This window comes from Cloeon dipterum, chromosome 1 (assembly GCF_949628265.1).
Source record: "Cloeon dipterum chromosome 1, ieCloDipt1.1, whole genome shotgun sequence".
Classification (NCBI taxonomy): domain Eukaryota; kingdom Metazoa; phylum Arthropoda; class Insecta; order Ephemeroptera; family Baetidae; genus Cloeon; species Cloeon dipterum.
This window is the reverse complement of record NC_088786.1, coordinates 4,807,814-4,833,618: the sequence shown is the minus strand read 5'-3', so window position 1 is coordinate 4,833,618 and position 25,805 is coordinate 4,807,814. Positions and strand designations below refer to the sequence as shown.

Genomic DNA, 25,805 nt, shown 5'->3' with positions numbered 1-25,805 from the left:
AAGCAGTGTTGTAAAATCTGCAAAATGAAACGCCAAACTGCTATTATAAGAATACGTATTATATATTTAGAGAATTCCTCTCAATGATATATTCTGTAATCATAATATTGCCATGTATAATTATTTCCGAATAATTATTAATGCCTTTTATTATTAAAGCAAACCCCTCGCCCAAGATTGATCAGGACCTTAAAAAAGAAATCCATCATAAACGTATTTAAATAGAAAAATGTTTGCAGCAAAGAAACATTTTTCTGACCATGTTCCTTTTTATGTTGGTGTGCGCCAGCATATTATTTCACTTCCAGAGACCTATAATGACTTCCCTTTTAGATAGTACAAGAAAAGATAAAATATATTATAACGTGAAGAGTTCGTGGTTATGATAAGACCTTCAAACGTAAAAGTAAAATATTCGTTAATTTCTATGCAAATACACGCTGAAATCAACCTTTGAAACCGAGGCAATATAAAATAAAAGTCATCGTTTGTTGATTATATTTTTCAACACTGTCACCAGTAGAGTTTTTTCATCCTTATCGGTTAAAAAAAATAATTTTATCTGAATGGCTTTATTGCTACCGCGAATAGTTGCTTATCACCCAATTTGTTGTATCGATCCTAGGACCCTTTACCACAACATAAAGTTAATTCAAAATAATGGAGCATCCAAACACAGGATTTTTCAAATGGATAGTCTATTGTACTATTTTTAACCTTCTTTAAAGGGGAAAATTATAAGAATTTTTTTAATGATGGGCCATGAATCGAGGGGATTACGTAATTTTTAAGAAATGTTACCTTAATCTAGAGACATTTTTAAAATAAAATATTCATATTTTGTGAGTAAAAGAATTTTGTATTCCTTTACAGTATATAAGGCACTAATATTTGTGACAGTAAACGCAACAAATACATTACGCATAACAAAATATAAAAGAGTCTTATATTATACTTCTATCCCATGGTGAAATTCGTTGATATTTTAAAAAGTTAGCCACTGAATAACTTTTAACATTTTAAAAGTTTTCATCAGATCAGCAAGGTCGAAAAATGACTTCTTTGACTTTATGATTACTGTTGGCTCGTTGTCAGGCTCTGGCACTGTGTCAGGATAAAAGATTTCCTCGTCGCTTTGGCAGTTAGTTATCACACTCAGGTCGCGATTCCATGAACGAACATGGTTAGCCGATTTACCAACCAAGATGCCATCACAATCCATAAGCTCCAACTGCTTGCTGAAGCAGACTCGAATCTCAAAGAGGTAAGTCTTATGAGTTTTCTGAAAACAAATAAAGAAAAATGGGTTTAACTGCGATTCGTTAAGATTAGAGGAGTATAAAGATCATCTTTATGAACTGAAATTAATATTTAATAACATTTGGAATTCTCACCGGATCTCTAAAGCACTCGATTGCAGGGTTGAAGCCAGTTTGTCGTTTAACAGCATCATTGATCGATCCAACCAAATAAGATTTGGTCGAGTCTGGGACGATTCCCTCATCAGTCAACATTTTTGTCATGTTGTACCGATCGTGCCACTCTAGGCCTTTGGAGAAATATTTCAGCTCCGAGTTTAGAGGTTCGAGTTGGGCGGCGCAGGTGCCGTGTTTCTGCCACTCGTGCTTCCACAGCGAGTCCTCGGCGGTGCCGTTCATGATGTTGGGCCATTTATGGTCCAGTTGCTCCTGGATAGGCGCCAGCTCTTCGTGCTTGAAATGCCATGAGTTGTTGCAGAAGCCTGGCCCAATCGTGCCAAGTTTCGTTGGCCTGCAGATTTTTAATTTTGTTAGGAATAAAGATTTTTTAATGAAAAAAGAAGGTATCTCGCTATTTTAAACTTCAAGAAATATTACAAACGACACCGACCACACGCCATGAACAGCCCACTGCTGGGGGAGAAAGCACTCGTGGCCCTCAGACTTGTCTTTCCATTGTCTGCACACGGTGTTTGGCCAACTCTGCGTGAAAATCAGCAGATCCCAGTAGTTTTTGGAGAGCGTTTTGTTCAAACCACTGAAAAAAAAACGAGATGTTGCAATAATTACTACTGTGCCGAAATTAATAAGCTTTTTCCTACAGCAACTCCACCACATCGATGCTATCCAAATTAGATGGAAACCAAGGTCGCGCCGCGGCCGAGGTGGCAGAGGCCACTCCGAGGGCTAAGATGATTAGCCCGGTCACCACTGACATTTAAAAGCTCTGTGCGCTCTTGCACTAATTACGCTCAGTCATCAACCGATTTGGAAGCGACCAGAACAAGTCCAAACAAGTTTGTTGTCATCTGAAACTTGTCGGGACAGCTCAGAGATGGCGAAGGCGGGCGCGAGCAGGAGCGCGGAAAAAGCACGTGGGCCGCGCGGCACTCGCGGCCACCGTGCCAAAAGCTAAAAATAGGTCCCGGCCGAGAGCCTTTAATTCTATGCCTGCCTATTTCTTTCCCACCCCTAGAGTCCGATGCTCATTTCAGTTTGTGTGATCAGTGCGGACGGTGCGAATCGGATTTCAGGAAGCAAGCAGTACAGCAGCGAACGCACGGTATGGACTGCCTGAGAGCATGTGTGTGACTAAGCCGCGCCGGTTGCATAACCGACACGGCGCAATGCCAAGTACCGGCTGCTGATGTCGCAGAAAAGTTTTCTTTCTACTAAAAAAGAACTGCCGTGAGATTAAATAGTAACTATGTGGCTAAAATTTTAACGGAAATAATCATGGAAAGGAAACTTGGCATCGAAATAGATATTTCGGCTCATGTTCACTCTTTTCATGAACGATGAATACGACTTATAATTTTCAGCATAAAAGAAATTAGGAATATTCAAAATACTTACCAAAACCATTTGGTTTGCACTAATTATATAAACTCTATTTTATTTCGCTGGAATTTAAAGAATCTCCATTTTGACATCTCTGTTTGCTATTTTTTTTAATGCTTTCGGCTTGTTTTCTGGCGTCAGTTGCGAAATTTATCTCCTTTTCATCTCATTAAACGCGTTCTGCATGTTGTTTTTTTAAGGCCGAAGAGATTGTGTGTGATTCATTTGTTTGAATCGAGCGCCAGGCGCTCTACTTAAAGGACACTACTCCCGAAATTAATGCACACCGGCCAGCCGGGCTCATCCGCCGGAGACAAATGTCATCTCTAGATGCGAATATACAATTGGGCGTCCGAAACAACGAGACTCGGTGTCTGCGTTGCTCGCTCAGCAGGGGGCCAAAAGTGCGGTTTGGCTCCGGCAAGTGTGCCCGTGATTAATTTGCCAGCCCCGCTAAGCTATTTTTTCTGCATCATTTTCGCTTACTAATCCCTGCTTTAATTATGGCATGGTGCGGTCCTTTGAAGTGTGCCAGTAAATTGCTGTAATGATCAGGATAAATTATCAACGATGCAACAAAGTGTAGTGTGAATCGCTGAAAGAGTCCAGTGATAACACGGTCGAAAAACCTTTAGGAATTATAAAACTACTTAAATATTGCTCTTCATTCTAAAGAATTGTTTTTTGGCCCCTTGCTTTTACACAAAATGGATAGATACAAATTTAATTCAATGGTTACCATAAATTCTGTACAAATTCAAACCAATGTTGTAGCTTGAATAAAACTAGTTCCTTAATATATGCAACGGGGGGGGGGGGGGGGGGCATTCGTGTAGAAAATTTGCCTGCATGTGTATGCATTCAAATTAAAAAAAAAAATAGTTTTTCTGCTGGGTGTGACCATTTACTGATTTTTCGTAGTGGGATTTCTCAAACATTTGCAATCTGGAATGAAGCCAAGCTAGAAAAAGGTAGATTCAGGAAACTGTTGCGATCTACTTGAAGCAAAAATTCATTCGCATTCGCAACACGACAAGCAAACAGCAAACCGAACGAGGCGACCGAAAATTCCGCTCGCACACCGTAAAACAGAACAAGCCTGTGTTTCAGTCCACGTGTCGCGCGCCCAGAGCACGAGCACAAAACACACACAATGTGATTTGGAGCAATTACAGCGGCGTTAATTAGCGCAATGTTTGCATTGGCTTGCAAAGAGCGTGGCACCAGCGGAGGCGGAAAATTATTTTTAAAGCAAATTCTTAACGGCGGCGAGAAGTAAATAGTCGCCGACCAACACGACTTTTTACGTCACTGACCAGCTTCTGCATATAAACAGTGATACCCATGTTAGTAAAATTTCCATAATGCTGCCTCGTGTCGGATAATTTGTTTGTTTAGAAAAGAAGATGATGCAAGTAAGTTGCTCCCAATACACTTTTTCTCTCGTCACGAGAAAATTCTAGCACAGGTCGTTTTTAAAAGCAAACTGTGGTTATTAAAAAGATTAAAAGTTAAGACAGAGTACAGAGAGCTGCTTGATAGAGACGTTTGAAGAAACACATCAATATGCTTTGATTGATGACGATCCAGCACAGAGGTTTATACAGAAATTCTTACAAAAGAGCATTGATGAAAATTAGATGGAAAATTACAAAGTAGCGCTCGTTAAGCGTTAGAATAGACGCCTCTGCGCCCAAGTAAAAGTGTGCGTGCAGCTGACTTTCAGAAATGTAGCAAGGCACTTAAGAAAACAAGCAGAGTTAAAATCAACAGAAAAACACAACTCGTACAAGATTAAATCGACGCGGCTGGAGTGTCTTCAAAGGAAAAAGAAAAAGACTCAATTTTTCGTCTCTCCTGCCAACTTGGTGGTCGCGTCCTCCTTTCATAAAATATTGGCTGTGGCTGCGTTCTTTGTAGTTGCTTAATTGCCGCTAAAAATATTTTCTCTGGGGGGACATTACCAAATTTGTCAATGCAGACTATTTTGAAAGCACCCTGCTGCCATTAATTGATTTCCAAGACCAATAATTCCCCTTTCATCAATATAATTCTACTCCAGTTTCAAGCATTGCTCGCTCAGTCAACACAGCAGTGATAAAAATTTGATATAAATAGGAAATATACTAAATATGAATGACATATGGAAAGGATTTAAAACAAAGACGAATATGTAGAGCGCACGTTTTTGACGTTATTTTTACATCAAGCCAGAACGTGTTCTTTTGAGCCTATCACGAGCAATGTCTTTTTCCAAACTAATATCTGACATCAGCTGTAATTCAAACCCAGAGAAGCGATATGTGTTTTATTTATTGATCCGTTTGTGCACACACACACACGCAGACACGGTCAGCGGAGGCAGCAAAAAGCGAGAAGCGAGAGCGTGTGTGTGTGTAAAAATAGACCGAACATTGAGGATGACTTTGACGTATATCTCTGGATCTTTCATAAAAAGGTCCGAAAAGCAGGACGAGAGCTGGAGCGGCGCTTTCAAATAACATTTCCACACTTTGCTTGCCAATAAAAATCTGGCCATTCCAGAAATCCTTTAGATTTCACATAATATTACAACATCTTTCCAGAGACGGTTATAAACTTAATTATAAAAACGAAATTTCATGCAACCACTGGAGAAATCAACGAACTTCAATCAGAAAGAGGAGAGAATGAGTAAATTTTCTATCTGATCTTGGTTGAAATGAAAAAAATCTTTTGAAAAATGTAAATGCGGGGGGAATCCGCCGTAGTTCACGGCACTAGCAGCTGTCGGCAAGACAGTACGCGAGCGTGCAGCTCCGATCCTTTGATCATCATAATTTATTAATTAGATGGATTATGCTATTGAAATTGCGAAATGCATGTCTCGAGAGTGCTGCACCCGGGTGCAAGTGAACGATTTGTTTTCTTTGCCTACCAGCCGTACCGATTAAATAATACTACGTGAGGAAAGGCCTGGCCGCCGGCCAAATTGACCTCGATAAAAATACTTTGAAATGAAAGGACTAGAAATTAGAAGAAAAATGTCCGTCTTAATTGCGCGCCTAGACACTGCTATTTTTCTTCGCCGGCACACGCATCGGCGCCGCGTTCCCAGCATGCTGTTTTCCCAATAGCGAAAATATGTACGTTCGCGGACGCGTCTCACTGGATCGGCTAAGAACTTGAGACGAACGGGCAAGTCGAGCAGAAAAACAACTCACTGCGGTCGGGCCGAGAGTACATCAGATGATGTCATCCTTATTCCACCACAGTCGGACTTACCTGCAACATATAAACGATAATTGTTTAAGGGACTTACGCCGGTTGAATTTTAGGTTTGGTCCGGATTTATTTCGCCAGAAGGGAAATTTATGAACACCATTCGTAATGAAGCGAAAAAGCGAGAAATTTGGTAAAATCTGAATTATAACTGTTCCTCGGTCCTGATTTAAGAGATAAACTGTTGCTAAATTTCACAAACAATAAACCCAATGAACTGCTTGCTATAATCAGCATTGCAAAGCTTTAATTTAATATAAATCGATAGAACCACAAACAAGGGACAATATTGTTTTCAGTGTTATGCAAATTGTGACGCAACCTTATAAGATTGCTGTCACATGCACTTGGGAAGAGTAGATGAATAGCATCGACTTGTGTGCGCGCGCCTTTTAATTGTATCACTTTACACACGGCACCTTTTCTGTTTATTTATGAGGCTGACCTGCCTAGAGCAGAGAGAAAAGAATAATGAAGTCATCGGAATGTGGCCTAATTGCTTGGCCGGTGACCAGTTTCGTCATATAAGACCATTTTTCACGTTTTAGCTAACAAAGCGAAGCCGGCCGAGCGAGCCTAATTTTAGCGCTTGCAAATTTAATTTAATCTCGAAAAGACAATGGTAGGGTCTAAATTAGATGGCAGCGCACAGCTTCCCACTCGCGGAGACCAAAACACTGGTTCAAGCGTAATATCTTTTTTGAACTCACTTGTAAACACGTTTCACTATGTGCGGCGGACCAAAATATACATAAAAGTAAGCTTGGGAGGAAAATGTGAGAAATCGCAAAAATGGTCTTTCTCTTGGTTTTGCAACGTGTGATGCACGACGATCATTACAGTTTAAAACTCAACATGATCTAAATCTTTAGAATTTGTGGAAAAGTTGCAATTTTGAGAATAGAGATCGAAGAAACCATAGGGGAAAGAGGCCACCTTTAACTGTGACCATTGGCATTTTATTGCCCATTTGTCAAACTGGCTTAGAGCTTTATTTAAAGTGTTCCGACTTTTACTGAAATAAATTTTAAGTCCGTTGCAAAAAAGGTTCGTTCGGCTTGCACAGAAATAGTTTTCGCAAGGCCCAGCAGTCGAGAGTAAAAAAGTTTTGTGAATTTTATGTGCCTTCGGGCGCGATGAATGAACTCTGGAAAGCATCAGTGTATATGTAGAAAACTCACGCGAGAGAGAAAGAGAGAGAGGGAAAAAGGAAATCAAGGAGGACGGAAATACACCGGCAAAAGAGTGTGTTTAATATAGGGGAACTTTCCGCTGCGTGCATTTGCATTAACAAAGACAGGTCATGCGATCGAGTCGGCTCCTGAGCCGTGCGGATCGCATTTCACTCAAAGTCGCGCCAGTCAGTGATCGGTAGTCGATTCTGAGCGTCGCTCATCGTTCTCTACCCTTCGTTGTTGGATAAAATTTTCTCCAAAACCTCCCTGGCCGCCATGGAGCTGGTAATTTTTTTAATTTTTAACTCCGACAAATTTTAATTCCGCCGGTTTGTTGAAAAATGGATTAGATAATTTTAAGTTAAAATTAAAGCAAGACAGAAAATTTGTGAAATATCCTTTTAAACCTTTACTTGAAATACACTGTCTAAAAATCGGGAAAAAGCTAAAGAGTCGCCATTATTATTTTTTGTAAATCGGCTGCATGCTAATCAAGCAGCGAGCATTGTCTCCTTATGGCAATTCATGATTTGTTTCACCAGAAGGGAAATTTAGCTTATTAATCGCACATTAATGGATAGATCACGACGAGAGGGATCGAAATTTACGAATAAAGTCATTTAATTTTTCGAGAAATTCGGCAAAATCTGAAATTTAGCTGTTACTTGGTCCTGATTTCATTGTTGCACTTCGTAGGGATAAACTGTTCACAAACAAAAAACTTAATGAACTACTTGCAAAATGTTCTTGATTGTTGGCCTTTAATGCTCTTCTTGAAACCCATCTATATGTACAACTTTCTTAGAGTACATCCGTGGCTATCTCAAGAGATGTCTACCACGAGCACTGCTAACTATTACCACAATTGGGATTAAGGAACGCGACAAATAAGTGAAATTATCTAGTAATTAATTTTTTAATACATTTATGATCCTACGTACAGACGAAAAAATCTAATAAAACGTTATCTGATAATTAAATTTACCTTTTACCAAAAAATTATTTATAAAAAGATGAATGCAGCAAGAACAGGAAGTGTGGCTATAGCTTGAATTAGCTAATGCAGCGCAGCCTCTTTTGATCCTGCGGTTGGACCATTCTGAGGCACGTGACAACGGCATAGTAAGTGCGTGTACGTCGTCAGTGGTGTACACGCAGGCCGAGGTGCGGAGGGAGACGCTTTTTGTGGTGGTGCACAGAGCGCCCACTCGGCCGAGCTCTCTGACAGAAATATCCTATCCTGGCAGTCATCACTTGCTTTACCGCGCCGGGGTATTTTCAACCGCACACTTCGCCCTCTCTCAATGCTCTTGAGCCTAAATACTACACACCGATGATTACGCACCCATTCCCTTTCGTGCGCACTCACCCCTGCCAACCCCCAGTTGGTGCCCACCACGCACTTCCGCATCGCACGCTCTATTTCCCCGTGACCTCAACGATGTCATTTTAATTTGAAGGGCTAATCTAGACTGACCATGCGTAGTATATTGTGAAATGAAGGCTGCATGTTATAAAATAAACAGGGAAAGAATAATTTAACGATATTAGTATCGCGAAATCGAAACTAAAGAGGTAAAAACACAAGTGTCAGGATTCAAGTTCAATGACAACTCGTCAAAAGCTGCGTGTTGTTTGCGAGCGATTGTGCCGTGGCGGCGTTTAACCGCCCACTTCGCAAAGCCGCTCACTCAGTATGTAATTATCCATCGGGGAACGCGCGCTTCTACTCGTATGCCAATTTTTATTTATAAGTTTTCAAAAATAACGCGTGGCGGCCGGTAATTTCGCTATCGGTGCCGACCCTCGGTGCCCGTCGCTGGCTCTTTCCCTGCCGGGTTCGCAGCTTGGGATCGCCCTCGCGACACAAAGCGCGACTTTGGCTGATGGGGCGCTCGCCCACTCATGCGGCTAATTGAAATCCGGCCACTCGCCACCAGCAGGTGCAACCTGATGATTATTGATGGACCACACGCTCATTCACGGCCACTCCTCGTTCTTTTTCCTCTCTTTTCTACGTGACCACAATCACTTTTGCTGACGAGTGAGAGCGGCCGGTCTATCTTTAACTTTTGAGATTAGACCGCACGCTTTCAAAGAACACAATTCAGGTGGTTCTTAATTCAAAGCGATTAAAGGTAATTTTCTTTTAATATTAATTACAATTCACGTGGGTAATATTACAAAACAGTCTCTGTTTAATCTAAACCCACGAACAGGCACGAACTTCATAAATGATTTATCAACACTAACACAACAGATGGTCCGAGTTCCGAAGCTATTTTTGAAGCACTGTCAATGTGACGTGACGGATTTAGGGAACATGGCAAATTTCCAGTGTAGAAAAAACCAGGACGAAATTAAGTAACATTAACGGTCGTTAAACTACAGAATGGGCAAATCTAAGTGTTTTTGAAATTTAACCTTTACTTATGAGCTTAAAGTAGAGCATTATAGGTCAACAATTGATTTTTTCGCATTGTGGACTATAACAAGAAGTATTTTATTGAAATTTAGCAGCAGTTTGTCTCTACAATGTGCAATAATGAAATCATCAAATCAGGACCAACAAACAATTAAATATTTATCAGATTTTGCAAAATTTCTAGAAAAATTAAAATGATTTTTAGCTTTTTTCGATCCCTCTCGTCGCTCTTTATCCAATAATGTGCGAATTTTGAGGAAAAAATCCCTAAACTAAAAAAAAATCATGGTATTACAGAAGGGAAACAATTTATAATCGCCGCTTGATTAGCATGCAAACTTTGGAGGCGATTTTCTCAATAGATAGGGATTTTTTTCACAAATGTTTTGCATAGCTTTATTTTAAAATTGCTGCCTTTGGTTGTTCTTTGAAGCAACTCTTTAGCAGCGTCCAGATGAATATTCAATAAAATCCAGTGGGTGGAGCAAGAGGGTTTTATTTTTCTAAGATTTGTGGGGCATTTGCTCCAGAAAAATCGAGCTAGCAAGGAAGATAAATTAGCCCACTTCTTCGCAGCCTTTTGGCTCGCAGCTTACGTAAATTCTACCCAAGCAAACCGTCTTTTGAGAGGTGAGTGAGTATTAAGCAAATGAAATGGATTGCACGCAACCGCATCTTGGGGCGTGAAAGAGTTTACATAGTTTGTAAAATTAGATTTAATTCAAACTTCTATAATCAAGGTCGATTTTAATATTTATAATCGGCTTAAAAAATGAAATGATACGTCTCAAATATTGCCTTAATATTCTATTTATTTCCATCAAGTATTGCTAAAAAGCGACACCAACCAAAAATGTTTTTAACCCACCGTTCAAGAAGAAATTGAATTGGCAATACATTAAATTATTCTATCACTTTAGGTTTTGGTTTCGAATGAGGTTATTTTTTGCAAGTTCCTAACGCTATTTTTCACGTCCCTTGACTCGGCATTTATAGATAGATCGTCTGCACTTTTCTCGCTTAGCTTAGCCGACCACGCACTAAAATTTTGTTTACAGTTGCGTCTGGAATTGCAGTAGCGTGTTCATTAAGATGAAATTGCACGCTCACCTAATTAAAAGCATCTTGAAAATAGCTCCGGAAAGTCTGACACTTAATTGGTTTCAACTTTGGCACACAACACTAGAGCCGCAAACGTCACACAATATTTTATTTCAATTCAACACGTCATCCTCAAACAGTTTCTATCATTTTTCAACAATCTTCTGACATGCATTTGAATTTAAAACCTTTTTTTCTGCGGCCTTGCTATTGATCGTAATAGGGCTTGTTTACAATTTTTACTTATTGTAATAAAAGTTGAGCAAAAACACATTTCAAGACCTCGAATTGAATTTCATTGAAACGCTCATGCAACGAAATGGAGAGGTAATAACACCGGCAAGGCTTTCAATGTGGTGTGCAATTATAATATTCCATAAAATCAAACACACGTGACTAATGAATGGACTTGCCAAGAGTGAAATATTTGAACAATTTCGCGGTTGCTTTATGAAACAAAGAGGTGAAAAAATAAAATTAAATTGATATAGGGTTTGTTATAAAAATTGCGAGCAATAAAACAGTTGATCTTTGAATCAATTCAAACAAAATATGTGTCAAAAAATAATTTTAAATCAACATAAAAAATATTTTGATTGCGAAAGATTTTATTTCCTAAGGTAAAAAATATCTGGATTTCCCGATCAATGAACTATTTTTAACGGTGAAAACTGTTTTTAACACGAGAAAAAAAATGCAGTTTTTACCCTCAAACACTTGAGTTTACGAGGTGCTGTAAACCAATCGGGCGAGAACCTCTATGTTTACGCAGGAACTATTTTGAGTTGACCATCCCACCCTCTTTTGATATTGTTTCAAACAGTTGGCGTCTCATTTTTATTTTTATAATGGGTTCGCCACCGTCCAGTCTGCGGTGCTCTGTTTGTCTTGTCGAGCTTTCAGCAAAAAAACACCGCAGCTAGCGTATATTCTGCGAAAGAAAGGTTAATAATAGAGTGTAGCGGGAAAAAGGTTGTTCTCTATATTGACGAGGTTGTTAACACAGCCGCCGAAATTACTACACACGCGCGTCACATATGTGGCCGGAAGCGTTTGATCTGCTAAGTTAACTCCTCTTTAATTGATAAGATAAGAAATCTATAAATTTTAAAAATACAAGCAGTAAAAAGGGGGCTTTAAAACTGACATAAAGCGAATCAAAATAGATCTCGAGTTCTATTTTAAATTCATTGAGAACAGAGAAACCCCTGTTGAGAGTTATTAAATTTCGACTTTAAACTAGAACACTCATTTGGAAAATATAAAAAATTTTGTGTTGCAGCAGGCAAGATGAAGCGCTGATCGCAATTTGAACGACCGAACCGCGAGCGGCCAAGAATGTCACAACCGCCGCAATGGCCGCCGCCGGGGCACATGGGCCACCACCCAGGGAACGCACCCCTGCGGCCCGCGTCGTGGGGCCGAGCCTCCCCGGTGCCTTTCCGGCCGGCGTCGCCCTACTGCCCCTCTCCGCCCCCGATGAGACTGCCGCCCTCGCCCGCCTCCTTCCACCCTGGCTTCGGCTCCGTGGCTCGCTCGCCCGCGCCCATGTTCGGCTGCCCATCTCCCAGGCCCTTCATCCCTTGTCCGAGGCCCAGGTGGCCCGTGGGCGCAGGACCGGTGCCCATGCCGCTTGGACCTCGGCCTTTCAGACTGCCACCGCAACAGGTATACAGCTCATATTTCTTGAAAAAACATGCGTTAAAATCCCGAATCTTGGGTGTTTGCATTTGTGTAACTTTGTCAGTATTCTTAATTAAAATAGTCAAATTATGCAATTAGTGGTTTTACGACAACTTAATTAGATTTCTGTGAGAAGGGAAGCACTTCTGCTACAAATTGACAATGAGTTTGTCTACAAGGTAACAGTGGGAATTGGAACAGGATTTGTTAGGTTTATTTTGAAAAGCACAAACTGGTTCAAGACCTAAATTTTGCAGCTGGCCTGGACTCCAGAAAGTAGACCACAGTCATCTAGATTTTACCAAGGACAAAGAAATGATCTGGTTAGAAAAATCTCAATGGCTTCTACTAATTTCGAAATTCTAAATTCTAAAAACAATAATAAGTAGTGTTTCATGTAGTCAAATTGCACTTTGAATGAATGCCTAAATCTATCATCGCTTAACAATTTAATGCAACACGCTGTTCTCTTGAGTCGAGCAAGTTGCATAAGCTCACACAAGAGAGCTGTCTCGCAGACGCTTTCAACGTTGGTTGATCTGCCAAGAAATAACACTGACTCTTAAATGTAACACATAAATAAATAGTCAAATCAATCACTGTCTCTGTATTGGTCAATGCTAGCAACTTATTAGCAGCTTTTCTAATTCATCTTGTTTTTTTTATCTGTTTTTGTTTTAAATTCAACACCAATATGATTTTTTAGCAAATCAATAACGAAATAAGTAGATTTTGTCTCTATACTTGAACTTCAAAGTTAAAAGTGACAATAAGCAGGTCAAAAAAATTTTGTACACATGATTTCAATTATATTTGGGACGAGCATGCAATGTTTCTTTGATTTCTTTTAATTGTAAATTTTAAGCTCTTGGAAGATTAAAATTAACTAAAATTTGAAATCAAAATCTACGTTGGAGAGAGGGACGTGAAAGGTCAAGGAGAATAGCTTGAAGGCAGGTCGCGCTCTTCAACAGCAGCGCGTGACAAGCCAACAAGTTTTCCGCTCCTTGGTATTTCTTTTCGCTTAATCTGCTCGTCTCCTTCGAGGCAACAAGAGGTAAGCAAGCATTCAGACTTGGTTCTGGTGACGAGCTTTTGGATTGAATGTAATTATTCAAAATTTGTTCCAGTTTTTGAGACTGTACCTTAAAAAGTGTTTCGGTGAACAAAAAATAATTAAATTTTGCTGTAGTCAAATCGTTGCTTTCTCCCCCAAAAGACATTAAAATTCAACAAATCAATGATGATCGTATTTTTTTAGGGTTATAAGTAAAAAATTTGCCACCAAGATTAAAAACTAACGCAATTGCCCAGGTCTGTTATGTGTAAAATAAAACCACACGGGCAACACATTTAATAAGGCATGCAAATACGTATAGGCACGTGCACACACCAACACGAATACATTACACTTAAAAACTCTAAATGCGTGAGGACAGGAGTGTGAGATTCAATTCGGCAGCGGTGGCGACGACACGCCTGCCACTGCCACCCTTGGGAGCGACTGCCCCCGCAATTCCCAAACCGATTTCTGTCTGCACTCGCTAAAAGACGCATTTTTCGACAGCAATCGCCGGTGCACTGCCAGTCGCCGGCCGACTATTGCTACCCGCAGACGCATCCGATGATGGGCTCGCCGTACTCTGTGCCGCAGGAGTACGTCGGGGTGCCCCCCGAGTACGTGGGGGTGCCTCTGGAGCCACCCCCGCTTCAATATGCAGCCGACTACTACGAAGCAGACAACTCCACCGCCGAGGCCATCGCCAGCCAGTCGCAGGACTACGTCGACGAGAAGCTGGCCGAGTACCAAGCCACCATCCACCAGCTGCAAAGTAAGTACAAAACGCGCATTTGATTGAATGATGTGTGCCCTAACAATCCTCAGCCTAATGGATCTCAAGTTTATTTGAACAATGGGTTGAGCATCTCAAGTTTCCCACAGCGCTAAATGATTCCATTCGCTTTTTCTGTGTAGTCTGCAAAAATTATTAATTTATATTATCACCTCCTGCATAATTTATGTTTGAATTTTAAATCTAAAACAAGCAGTCGATTAAATTGTCAATTATATATTACCTCGAAAAGACCCATTATACGCCTTTTGATTGTATCATGAATTATTTCTAGTATGTATAATATTTTACCTTGAAAGGAAATTAAATTATAAAGCACTTTATACAAGAGCAAATTTATAGTTAAGAGAAGTCCGCCATGCCGGTGCTGCCTATTCAGTTACACAATATTCTAATTAATTGCTCCTTTATGTATCCAATGTCAACGAGAATGATCGTCACCGTTGAGCTTCAAAGAGGAGTTTACGTCATTCTCAAAGAATGACCATGCACCATTCTTAGAACTAAGTGTCAACTCTGGAACGCGGGTGGAGAATGCATAAACAGCGAGAGACAATGACACGATTTAATTTTTGAAATGGAAAGTGGGCGTCGAATTTATTTGCTCTTCTCGCCTTTTATTTTACTTCAAACGTGCGCGATCATTGCATATAGCTCTTAGTGAGTCAGTATTAAAAAGAAACTACCTAGATTTATATCAAAACATGTGATGATCTTTTTTTTCGCTCAACCATGACGTAACCGAACAAGCTGAGGCGCACAGCAAAAGATTCTCAAGGAAACAACGCGCGCGTATCACCAGACAGAATAAAAATGACATTGGTCGTCAAGCCTTTTTCGGTAGTTATTTTTCTTCATTCCATTGCGATAATAAACGGGATGCAGCGACATATTGCATCTTAAAGGCTAAGGATGGTAGATAACACAGGATACGACAATCGTGTGGTCAATACTTTTTAAATTATTGCTATCGCTCAGAAATAAACGGCGAGGAAATAGGATCCAAGTCGATTGTCTTATCCTGCGAATTCTTTTATTCAGAAAATACTGATAATATGATAGATATTAAATTTAAGATTAAAATTCATCGCGTTATTAAAGTTTTGAATTTATTTTTAATATTAGTTACCCTGACAGCAATCAGCAATGCCTGAAGTTAAATCTAGCGTAAAATTTCCTCTCTAATAAGTACGACCTTCGCGGCTGGTGATTAATCCTTATACGGTGTATGAAAAAGGGAATTTTTAAAAACAAAGAAGAGCAACCAATAAGGAGGTTTGGCCTCTCATTGACAGTTGCATTTTGCAGCGAAATTAGGCGCTATTATGTGCTTTATACATCAGCATAGAAGCATCCGTCCAATTAGTGCATTCTGGTGACCCAATTTTCGTCGCTGCTGGAGCCCGCGAGATCATAAACAATAAATAATTCATCCGCGCTGGCTGGCACGCACAAACACGAAATTATAACGAGTGTGCAGAAGTATCGAGAGCAAATGAGCCATGTATCATCTGAGCACACACACACGTTCAATGATAGCGTGCGGGTCACGGCGACCGCCTGACAAGTGTGCCCTAAGCCCCAAGCCTATGGGGTCAATTTCAAATACACAACAACTCAGCGGTAACTTTGAATGACATAAAGCCTAGAGAGGTACAAAAACAATTATTGCGAAATAATTTTACCGTCCGTTAGACATTAATAATTCTTTCAATGGCCATTAAAAAGCGATTAAACTAGGGATGTAAAGAAATTTTTAATTAACAAGTCCTTGCTAGCACGAAATAATACAGCATCAAATTTAATGATCATGACAGCTTACAATTTGAATGACATCTTCGTACACAAAATTTGTTCTAATTGAATTGCTTCTTTGCGAATATTTTTTATAAGAAAAGTAGATAGGCCTGATTGTTGGTCAGTTTTTTTAGATTGTTGCGGATGCGGACCCACGCTTTCCGCTCAATTTACACTTTCTTGGTCTATCAGATGGGAAAAATCAGTGTTATTGCCATTATCCTACGGAGAAGTGTGAGTCCTCCATTTAATAAAACTACAGAATTCAAAGTATGTATCAATGATGATAAATTTATTTGACTGGTTAATCTGTCATTATAAAAAACAAAAAATTTTCTAAAAATTTAAAAATGTCAATATATATTTTTTTTTAATTTAAAGACTCAAGCGACTCAGAGATAAAATTGAATATCGAGTAATTTAATTTGGAACGGGATTAACTGTTTTAGTGTTTTTAAAATCTTTAGTACGTTCCCCACCACTCGCCGTTAGACGCCGGCAAACGCACGAAGCTGCAGTAGCACACATAATTTGCATTTTCAGAACGCAATTTCTACGTCTCGCCCCCCGTTTTCGGCGCCGCCTGGCAACTGCATTCGCGGGCAGCGGCCGAAATGCGCGCGCGCCCACGAAACGAATTTTATTCCCATCCCAGTGTTCTCTGACTTTTGATATCGCGCATTGATTACGTAGTGCGCAGAAACCCGATTCCAGGCAATGTTAAGGTCACGTGGTGCGCGGAGAGCCAAAGTGAAAGTGGGTTTGAAAACGGCGAGCACAACAATGTGCATTGCTGTCGCGAGCGCGGAGCAGTGAGCACGCGGCAACGGACCGGTTAAGTGCAGCGTGTGCGTGTTTTTCGTCGCGAGTGAACAAGTTGTGACGGCTGACATGGTCGAACGGTGTTCGGACGACGGTGTCAAGCCATGAGTCAGCCGACCAAGGGAGGCCCGTCGCCTCCGCGGCTCAAGTCGCCGCCGCCGCCCAAAGACACTGACGTGAGTCCAAGACCATTATTCACGCAGCGTGTCCACCAAGCGTCCACCACTGTCCGGGACAGTCCCGTCCGCGAGCGGGTCTCCTTTTTCGAGCAGCACGTGGACAAAAAGCGGGTGGTAACTCCTGGCACGTCAAGGGAGAATCTGCTGCTGGATTCGTCGCTGGACGAGACCCGCCGGACGCGCACCGTCCAGGAAATCGGACACCCCCGAACTCCGGGCACGGTGTTCCGCGAGAGCTACGAGAGCATCACCGAGGAGGGCGCGTCCGAGGATGGCGTGAAGGTTGTCCGCGTTGACAGGGTGACTCTGACGAAGACGGTGCGTGAGACGTCCAAGGGCTCCGTCCACTCGTCCAACAGCAGCATCGCGTCGCCGCTGAAGGAACGGTCGCCCGGACCGGACGAGCAGGACTCGGCCTATCGGACGCGAGGAATGTCCAAGTCCTCTTCGATCAGCTCGCTCGTGTCCAGCTGGGGCACCGGACGCTACACCTCTCAGGAGAGTCTGCTCGGCAGTCCGGCAGACGCTCCGTCCGACCGGAGCAGGACGACCGAGTCGTCCTCCACTTCGGACTACCGGCACCAGCCTTTTCAGACAATTGCGGCTCGCATGAAGCAAATTCGCAGCAAGGCGGAATACGACTCGCACATCACCGAGATTAAGGGTGAGCTGCAAATCCCTGTTTAAAAAAAAAAAGTAAGGGTCGGGGTATTGAACCATTGCAAGCAGGCGGTATATTTGTTATCTGTGTTATGTGCCTGATATTCTATTTGATACAGATAAAATTTGTTTATTCAGAGCGTAAGAAAATGATAATCTGTACGTACAAGGTGATAATAGAATTATCACATTTTAATCAAGTATGCCAGCTCGGTAAGCTTATTTTTAGAATAGAGAGATCTTTATAATACTATTTCAATACCATTATTTGTATCAGATTGAGAATAAGAAAACTCGAGTATAAATTTTTCGTGCTGCGGTTTGGCAACAATTTCCCTATGAATGGTCCAGCGTCAAGATGGCACGTTTTGTTAGTAGAGTCGCGATAATTGACCGGCGAACGCGGCCGGCAGCGTCATTCTTGTGACGCCTGATTCAATTAGGAGGCATAAGGACAGTACAACAGCGAGTGACAGTGGTCACAAATGGCACACATGAACAAGTTCTTTCAACTGACTGAGGCGCAAATTATACAAATCGCAGAGAGCAGCTTTGCTGTAAGCACGAAGCCGTTCAAAAAATGGGGGTAAATAATTCCTTATAAGGAGAAACGGAAACGAAAAGTAATATACGGAAAGAGACAGCTGAAATAATTTGGGTGCTAGCAGGTGCCATTCGGAGCCAAGGTAGTCGCAAAACGCAAAACGCAGCCTTTCACCCCCTTGCCCCGTACAGCCCACTTGTATTTCTTTCTAATCCGCTCTAATAAAACGTCTTGGGAACTTTTTGGTGTCGGCGGTGTTGCAAAAATGTGTCCCTCCGACCAAGAGGTGCCCAGCACAGTCATCGGCTGGCTGGATTTACAAGCGCGTTTTTACATTAATAAAACGGACATGCACGCAACCAGCGCGACCAATCGATAGAATTTACTATTGTGTGCACGGGGATGACTGCCGGCTGCCGGCTAGAAATGTCTAGCGAGGCGCAAGAGTCGGCGCAAAGCCGGCATCATATTATGGAAGCTTATGATCTCATTCAATTGCCTTTTTTGCACTTCAGTTGCGTGTCACCGCAATAGAAATTAAAATATTCATTGGCTTCCTCTTACAGACGCTAATAACTTTAAATGGCAACCATAAAACTTAACGAATTTACACACGCGCACCAGCTCTGAAAACTACTAACTATCCAAGATATTCAGTCAATTTTATTTTACTTCCAACAACTTTTGCATAAAAGAAAAATACATTATTAATTAATTACCTGCTTGCCAGCTGTACAAAAGAATTATATTATGATTAATGATGCGCTAGCTAGATGCGTACAGTCTGCGCCTAGAGTTTCTCTGTTTCTGCCGGCCTTGTTAAATCGCTATCAAAAACTCGTTTGCCAATAAAAATCGATTTAAAAGCCGGTTGTACCTGCCGGCGCGAGTGAGCCAAGGAAAGAAAATGCCGGCCATGGAATTTCATTATTTTCTTGTCTTCGCTCTCTCGCCAGCTATACGTAGTGCAGCATTTCAACTAATATTGTCTGCCAACTTTTTACAATAAAAGGTGCAGACGCGCGGCAAAGCGAGTTGTGCTGTAAAAGGCAACTGGATAGCACTCGGCGTATTCATAAAAAAACGCAGCACGCTTATTATGGGCACTTCTGTCTGCAACAGCAAAGCAGCCAGTTGGGAGATTTATAATGCTGTTGCTTTGTGGGCATAATATTATTATTGCCTACCGGCCGCGCCTTTGTTTGGCTGCTCGCTTTCTGTGTAAAACAGGCATATATCCGAGGATTTTAAAAATCTAATTATATACGCCGTTGGGAGAACGCGATCGGGAAGTGAACTATCGCATTCGTTGCTCGAGGTCAGGCCCGCCGTAAACCTGACTGGAGATAAAAACCGGGCATAATTATTTCGGCAGGTTGTTTATCTCAAGCGCGCCACTCTCGAATTCCTTTTCACACATGATATGACGATGTTGTGTCAATATTACTATGAAGAAATATTCTCACTTGTCACTTGATCAATAAAACGTGCTTTGAAACCTAATATCGTCTAGGGGGACAATTCTGCCGAATCAAGTAACATACGTGCTATTGAAGAGAAACAACAACCGTTATGCATGCATGTTTGTTTTTATTATTCGTTACATTAAAATATCAAATACAATCTCTTGATGACAGAAAGAGAGTCGCGGAGTAGGTACTACAGATCTTACTTTGTTTATTGAACCTTGAGTAAAATTCTTTTGGTCTAAAATTGCGCGTAGTATATAATTATATAAATAGGCTTAGAAAATGTTTCATCAAACATTTTTGTCGAAATATTACTTTACTTCGTATTCATAACTAAATTCGTAATTGCTTGGGTGAGGTGGGATTGGCGGCGGGTCCTGCGGTATGTCCACACCTTCTGCGTCCAGAAGGCGCAACTTGATTTCCATCCCAAGCAGGATATCTAGGTCCTTTTCCTTCTCCTTGCTGATCATTGGTTTACCTACAATGCACAGTTGTTATTAGAGATATATTCAAATTTTAATTCCAACGACTCGTGTACCTAGAAGTGAATTCACTCCATCTGTCCAATAATCAAAGACTAGCTCATCAGGTGCGAGGAAATCTAGCGTGGTAGGCTCCACTGACTGAGATTCCAAAATTAAAGAAAATGCCAGCTGCGACGCGGCTTTTTTCCTAAAAAAATAAGACATAATTAAGCAACACAAATATTAGATATCAGAAGAAACCTACTTGATGTCTTTGTTAGGCCTGCAGTCTTTGCCAGTGACCAGATCCTTAATATCAACAACCGCCAGCTTATTGGGCAGTTCTTCAAGTGCGGGGGCACTTTTTTCGTCACAGTCGCCGTAATGCAGCACTTTGTGGTTAGGGGAGAGCCTCACGTACCAAAATTTGAACTTGGACCGCTGGAAACATTAGAATGAAAAATTATTTAATTTTTCAAGCCATATGATATCTGTAAAACCCCAAAAAAAGTATTTTTCTCGCTCCTAACTCAAAATCGAGGGATAGACCTACCTGTCCTTTTGACTGTTTGGTGAATCGCGTGCCTTCCACCAAAAATCCGAGCCTCTGCTGCTTGATGAGGTCCATGATCTCCGGCATTATTTGCTCCTTGAGCTCGACGACTGGGCGTGCGTGCGACTCCCACTCCTCGCGGTTGATTTGTTCCTGTTGCCAGAGCTGTGTGATGTCCGAGTAGGTCAGGGCCTGCAACTGCAACTTGAACTTCTCCATGTTGGCGGGCTGAGTGTCCAGGGCCCGTTTGATCTGCTCGCGCACCACGCTCATCACCTTGACGAAGTCCTCGGCGGTGGCCCTCATCTCTTTCCACGTCTTGTTCAGCAGCACTATGCAAATGCAGAAGAACTCCTCGAAAGGGTGGTCGTGCGTGAAGAACATGGGGTGGTAGGTCTGACCCTGTTCGGAAGGTTGCTCGCCGATTTGCAGAATGTTGCAAATCAGTTTGGTCAGCTCGATGCTGGTCCTGCCGAAGGGACATTCGTGCTCGTCGGGCCGACACGAGTTTTCCAACACGATTTTCATGTAGTTGTCCACTTGGTTTCGCGCAAAGTAGTACATGCAGTCGAGAGCCAAGAGCCCGGGGGGCGTCTCCGTGAAGTCCAGGACGGGGTTGATGTCGCACTTGAAGCCCAGTTTCTTGTACTCCTTGTTGAAGGTGGAATTCTTCTTGTTGGTGGAGTCTTTGTTCTCCAAATCGGTATCGAAAGCGATCCTCCGCATTTCCTTGATCTTGTTCAGCGCGTCTTGGTCCTGCGGCTCCATTTTGGTGTGCATGCGAGGCTCCAGCAGGTTGAAGAGCAGCGTTTGCTGCACGTACAGCTGGTGGGCCATGTCCGAGTCGACCGCCCCACCCTGCAGAATGTGGCTCTCGATCGTGTGGCGCACCTGCTTCGAGCTCAGGGTGGCCGCCAGCGATTTTCTCTTCAGCTCGTCGGCCTTCATGAAAAGGGCGTTGATGAGGGCCATTCCGTTCTGCCTGATGATCGCGACAGGACTCTGCAGGTGGCGCGTCAGGTTCGGAATGGTCACCTCCTTCTCGACCAAGGGGTACTTGTCGCTGTTGAGAATCACGTTTTCCAGGATGGACAGCGCCGACTGCTTGACGCCGTTGTCCTGGTTGCTGACGTCGTTGACGTAGCTGGCCACCTTGCAGATGAACGGCGCCTCCAGCACGATCCACGACACGATGCCGTGGTCCATCAACTCGACGAACGAGGCCAGCAGGTGGGCCAACGAGGCGCCCTGCAGCTTGCCGCTCTCGATCAGGGTGGTCACCAGCTTCAGGCCCTGCTTGTTGATGAACTCCTCCGCGAAGGTGTTGTCCGTGCTGAGGTGGGACAGCTTTTCCAGGGCGGCCGCCCTGTCCGCCTCGACGTCGCCGTTGATCTTGGCCAAAATCTCGGTGGTCATCTTGGCCGCGGACAGCGTCAGCTGCAGGATGCAGCCGTTGCGGATGTCCACCCGGCTCTTCTCCGTGACGTAATTGTTCTGCGGGCCGTCCGTCTGCAGGGCGTAGTTTTCAGCATCCTCGATGCTCCAGTGGTTGCACAGCTCTTGGATGATGCAGTTCAGCGGCTGCTTCTGGTTGAATTCGATCAGCCGCGGCGTTTGATTGTTCATCTGCACGGCGATCTTGACGATGCTCGAGTCTCGCACGGCTGGCATTTTCGGGCCCTCTTTTACTTAACAGGATGTCGGAATACGTGCCTCTGCGTGTTTACGTTCGCATTATAGCTGCGGCCGGGCCGATTTTCGCTGTCAGACGGCCGTCCGATCCGTCTGGGCGCTCTTCGGACACTCGTTGCGCACTCGCAGGGCCTAATACGGACGCTGGTGCTCGTTTTACAGCGAAAAATGCATTTCCTGGTCTCCGGCCCTGCCCTCCTCGCACTCGCAGATGATCGCCGACGGAGAATGGTAAATAAATGGAGTCGCTACGAGCGAGTGCGCATGTTCGTCCGCGGAGAGCAGCCAAGCCTTTATTCAACCAGGCAGCTGACTGCCCGCCGCCGCTGCTCACAGTCAGTGCTCACTGAACTGACTGGGGGGCCTTTGTGCTTGAGTGCCGCGGCCGCATCAGCTTGTGTGCACTTGCCAGACAAACAGCGTACGTGTCCTTTTAAAAAGACACTATTTTTATAACAATTTCGAGTGCACATCATGAGATAAGGGAACTTCAAAATAAACCAAGTGAAATTTTCGAAATTTTCAAAATAAATACCGTCGAACTTAAATTATTAAGTTATCGCCAATTTAAAAAAGTCATAAATTTATAGTTACGATATTAAATAAATTAATTAATTTAAAATATTAACAAATTTTATGTGATATTAAAATTATTTTTAAAATACTTATTTAATTTAAATTTTATGACTTTGTTTACTTTTGAAAATTTAAATAAATTTTAGGATAATTTTATCTAATTTAATAATGAACGATGACTGAACTAATTTGTGTGTCGATCGGTACACTTGGGTTCTAATTGAAACCTGAATATTACTGCAAAAGCAATGAAAATTGGAATTTTCAAATATTAATAATTGCTCTATAGCAAAGTAAAATTCGCAATTCCGTCACATAAACAGGCCGCAAATAATATATCAAAATGAGATCGAGGGAGGAAATGTGAAACTTCCTGCCTAAATAGCTTTTGCGCTCTACTTTTCGAGCGTAGTGCTGAAACTAAAAAATAAATTTGCGCTTTAACGAGAGGTGGAAGGGGTTGCCTTGGAAAGTTACAAAACGAATGTAAAACACGCAATCCGGCCAAATGATGTCACTCTGGGCGCGCCAATAAAACTGAAACATGTCTACAAGGAAAAACCGAAAAGAAAATACGCGCGTGCCTCCGGCTTTGGTAAAATTTCAACGAGGCTTCTTGCTTGCCATTCTTTACTCGCCACTTAAAATACCGACGCAAGCTCAAAAAATGAGGCATCTCATTTCGTGGCTGTTGTTCAGAGCGAAAAAGCACGGCACCTGCTCATCACTTTTATCTTCATCGCTCTCGGCAGCCGTGGCAGCCGTCTTTCTGTTTCTTTTTCTCTCAGGCCCTCGACGCCTCGAGGCTTGGGAAGAGATATACACACTTTTTAGACACCGTTTCGGTTCTTTACGACTTGGTGTATGTTATGAAACTGCAAGTAAGGCCGCAATTATTATTGTTGCAATTAGGCGCCAAGGCAACTTGCGCCACTCATCCCCATTGCGAATTTGATAATTTGTCGACAATGGCATATAATTTTGACCAGACATCATATACAATCGCAGGACGTTCCATCAAAAGCTTTGATAAAAACGCGAATCACTAAATATCAATTGTGCGTTGTGCGCTGTTGGCATAAATGGATAGTTGAGGAATTAAATTTCAACTGTTTATATCTCTAAACTTTCGAGTAAAGCGTTACAGCGACCAACAAGTAAGAACATTTTAGCAACGTTGACTTTAGCAAGCAGTTCATTGAGTTCATTGTTTGTGAAATTCAGCAACAGTTTATCTTCTACAATTTGCAATAATAAAATCAGGGCCGAGAAACTGTTAAAATTCAGATGTTACCAAATATATCGAAAAATGAAACGGGTTTGTCAATTATTTTTTTTTGCTTGATTTTGATCCCTCCCGTCGCGATCTACACAATGAGTTGCTATGCTACCCTTGATATTGAGCATTTTACGAATAATTAATTTGTACTGCAGCTCTATCAAACATAAAATAGTTTATGGGATTATTAAAATTCAGTCAGCTGCAAAATGATTAAATATATTTTGTTGTCCCCTCTTGAGATAATATTTCGCAGTGTAGATGAAGTAGTGTAGATGAGTAGTTTACTTATCACGTATTAATCTTATTCTCACCTTCAATTTTCAAAGCTGCTTAGTGCTTGCTCCTCGGCTAAACGAGAATGCATAATTCGCAACCACTCTTTAATGTTATTTTTAAGTGCATTTTAAGTTTTATTTTTAAGTGCATATCAGGGTTCCGCACTATTAGGACGCTTCAACAGTCTCACCAAGAGGATTAATTAACAGCACAATCAGCGAGATACCAGAAAATAATTTACATGCGGTGCATGGAGCTTATAATAAAATTTTAATTTATACACATATTATAATCAAGTTTTTCGTGCTTCTTTTTTAAATTAGTTTCAATTGAGCATTAAAATGCATGTTAATTATTACGCTGCATCTTCTCTTTAAAGACGTGCATTTTCAAGGTTTTCTGTTAGCAACCAACTAACATACAAAGTAAAGCGGTCTTGAAGAGGAAGATAAATGAGCGCTGTAAGAGACCCGGTGACCGGCACTTTCAGAGAAAAATGCAGTCAAGTCACGATGTTTGATTTTTTATCTTCACGCTCGAAAAGGTTTCGCCTCCTCTCTCCGTCAGGTGCTGGATTTGCATTTTTGCTCCTGAAAACCAAAGAGACTACCTATCCTTCTCTCTCGTACTCCGAATGAATATGAGCATATTATGTTTGTTCCCGTGGAGGCGCTTACGTAATAACTATATTAGGCGGTGATGCAAGCGTGTGGGCAGCTAGCCGCGAAAAGGTGAGAGCACTGCTCGGACCAGCGGAGGCAATAAATCCGAATTCGAGAGATGCACCAATTTGAATATTTTTACGGCCAGACCTCGCTAAAGGCGCTTAACAAATTTGCATCAAGCGATTAAATCAATTTGCGCGCCAGAGAATCTTTCTGGGTGCAGAGCCAGTTTTCGGCATTGCTGTCCTTGGTTTCCATTCAACTAATAACACTCACAGCAGACGGATTGTGTTTGTTTCGCAGCGATCTGTGCACTTTTAAACTGGCCTTGTACAGGGAGCATGGCCGTCTACCTCATTAAATATGAATGGAAACGAACTCTATGCGATTTTTTAGCGCCTCTCGTAGTTTTAACAACGTCCGAGGATCGTAAAAGCTATAGCAGTAAAATGGGGCCTGATAATTTGGAGCATTTTATTCACAATAACCGTCTTAAAAAATTAGAA

General features: G+C 42.0%; 3 protein-coding genes across 6 annotated transcripts in view; 1 reads left to right on the top strand and 2 right to left on the bottom strand.

Annotated features, from left to right (window-relative positions):
* Positions 1–41: 41 nt before the first annotated feature.
* On the bottom strand, positions 42–2,295 carry RNaseX25 (Ribonuclease X25). Its single transcript, XM_065476112.1, has 4 exons — positions 2,081–2,295; positions 1,870–2,016; positions 1,395–1,770; positions 42–1,282 (listed from the first exon to the last, which is right to left on the bottom strand). The coding sequence occupies exons 1-4, from the start codon at positions 2,194–2,196 to the stop codon at positions 986–988; spliced, it is 936 nt and encodes a 311-aa protein (XP_065332184.1). The 5' UTR covers positions 2,197–2,295; the 3' UTR covers positions 42–985.
* A 156-nt stretch (positions 2,296–2,451) lies between these two features.
* Msp300 (Muscle-specific protein 300 kDa) overlaps positions 2,452–25,805 on the top strand; it is a 59,423-nt gene continuing 36,069 nt past the window's right edge. For 2 of the 4 annotated variants that reach the window (XM_065475968.1, XM_065475984.1), the window contains exon 1: positions 16,950–17,779. In XM_065475968.1, the coding sequence (XP_065332040.1) occupies positions 17,041–17,779 (739 nt within the window). In that variant the 5' untranslated portion in view covers positions 16,950–17,040. Of the gene's footprint in view, positions 2,542–12,063; positions 12,450–12,721; positions 12,788–14,031; positions 14,297–16,915; positions 17,780–25,805 lie in introns of those variants that run through there. The other 2 variants (XM_065475994.1, XM_065475976.1) reach the window with 2 other exon arrangements.
* Positions 19,890–22,704, bottom strand: Ced-12 (engulfment and cell motility Ced-12). The gene is made up of 4 exons (XM_065476079.1): positions 20,809–22,704; positions 20,521–20,696; positions 20,330–20,463; positions 19,890–20,269 (listed from the first exon to the last, which is right to left on the bottom strand). Exons 1-4 carry the CDS (start codon positions 22,477–22,479, stop codon positions 20,100–20,102), a joined length of 2,151 nt encoding a protein of 716 aa, XP_065332151.1. The 5' UTR covers positions 22,480–22,704; the 3' UTR covers positions 19,890–20,099.

Bases quoted from the DNA above. Each gene is read 5' to 3' on its own strand.
- Ced-12 (XM_065476079.1), bottom strand. From the start codon at position 22,479: ATGCCAGCCGTGCGAGACTCGAGCATCGTCAAGATCGCCGTGCAGATG. The intron at 20,697-20,808 runs GTAGGTCTATCC...TAATGTTTCCAG, and splicing joins CCAAACAGTCAAAAGGACAG to CGGTCCAAGTTCAAATTTTG. The intron at 20,270-20,329 runs GTACACGAGTCG...TGTGCATTGTAG, and splicing joins TGGAGTGAATTCACTTCTAG to GTAAACCAATGATCAGCAAG.
- RNaseX25 (XM_065476112.1), bottom strand. From the start codon at position 2,196: ATGTCAGTGGTGACCGGGCTAATCATCTTAGCCCTCGGAGTGGCCTCT. The intron at 1,771-1,869 runs GTCGGTGTCGTT...AAAAATCTGCAG, and splicing joins TGGGCTGTTCATGGCGTGTG to GCCAACGAAACTTGGCACGA. The intron at 1,283-1,394 runs GTGAGAATTCCA...ATTTGTTTTCAG, and splicing joins TCGAGTGCTTTAGAGATCCG to AAAACTCATAAGACTTACCT.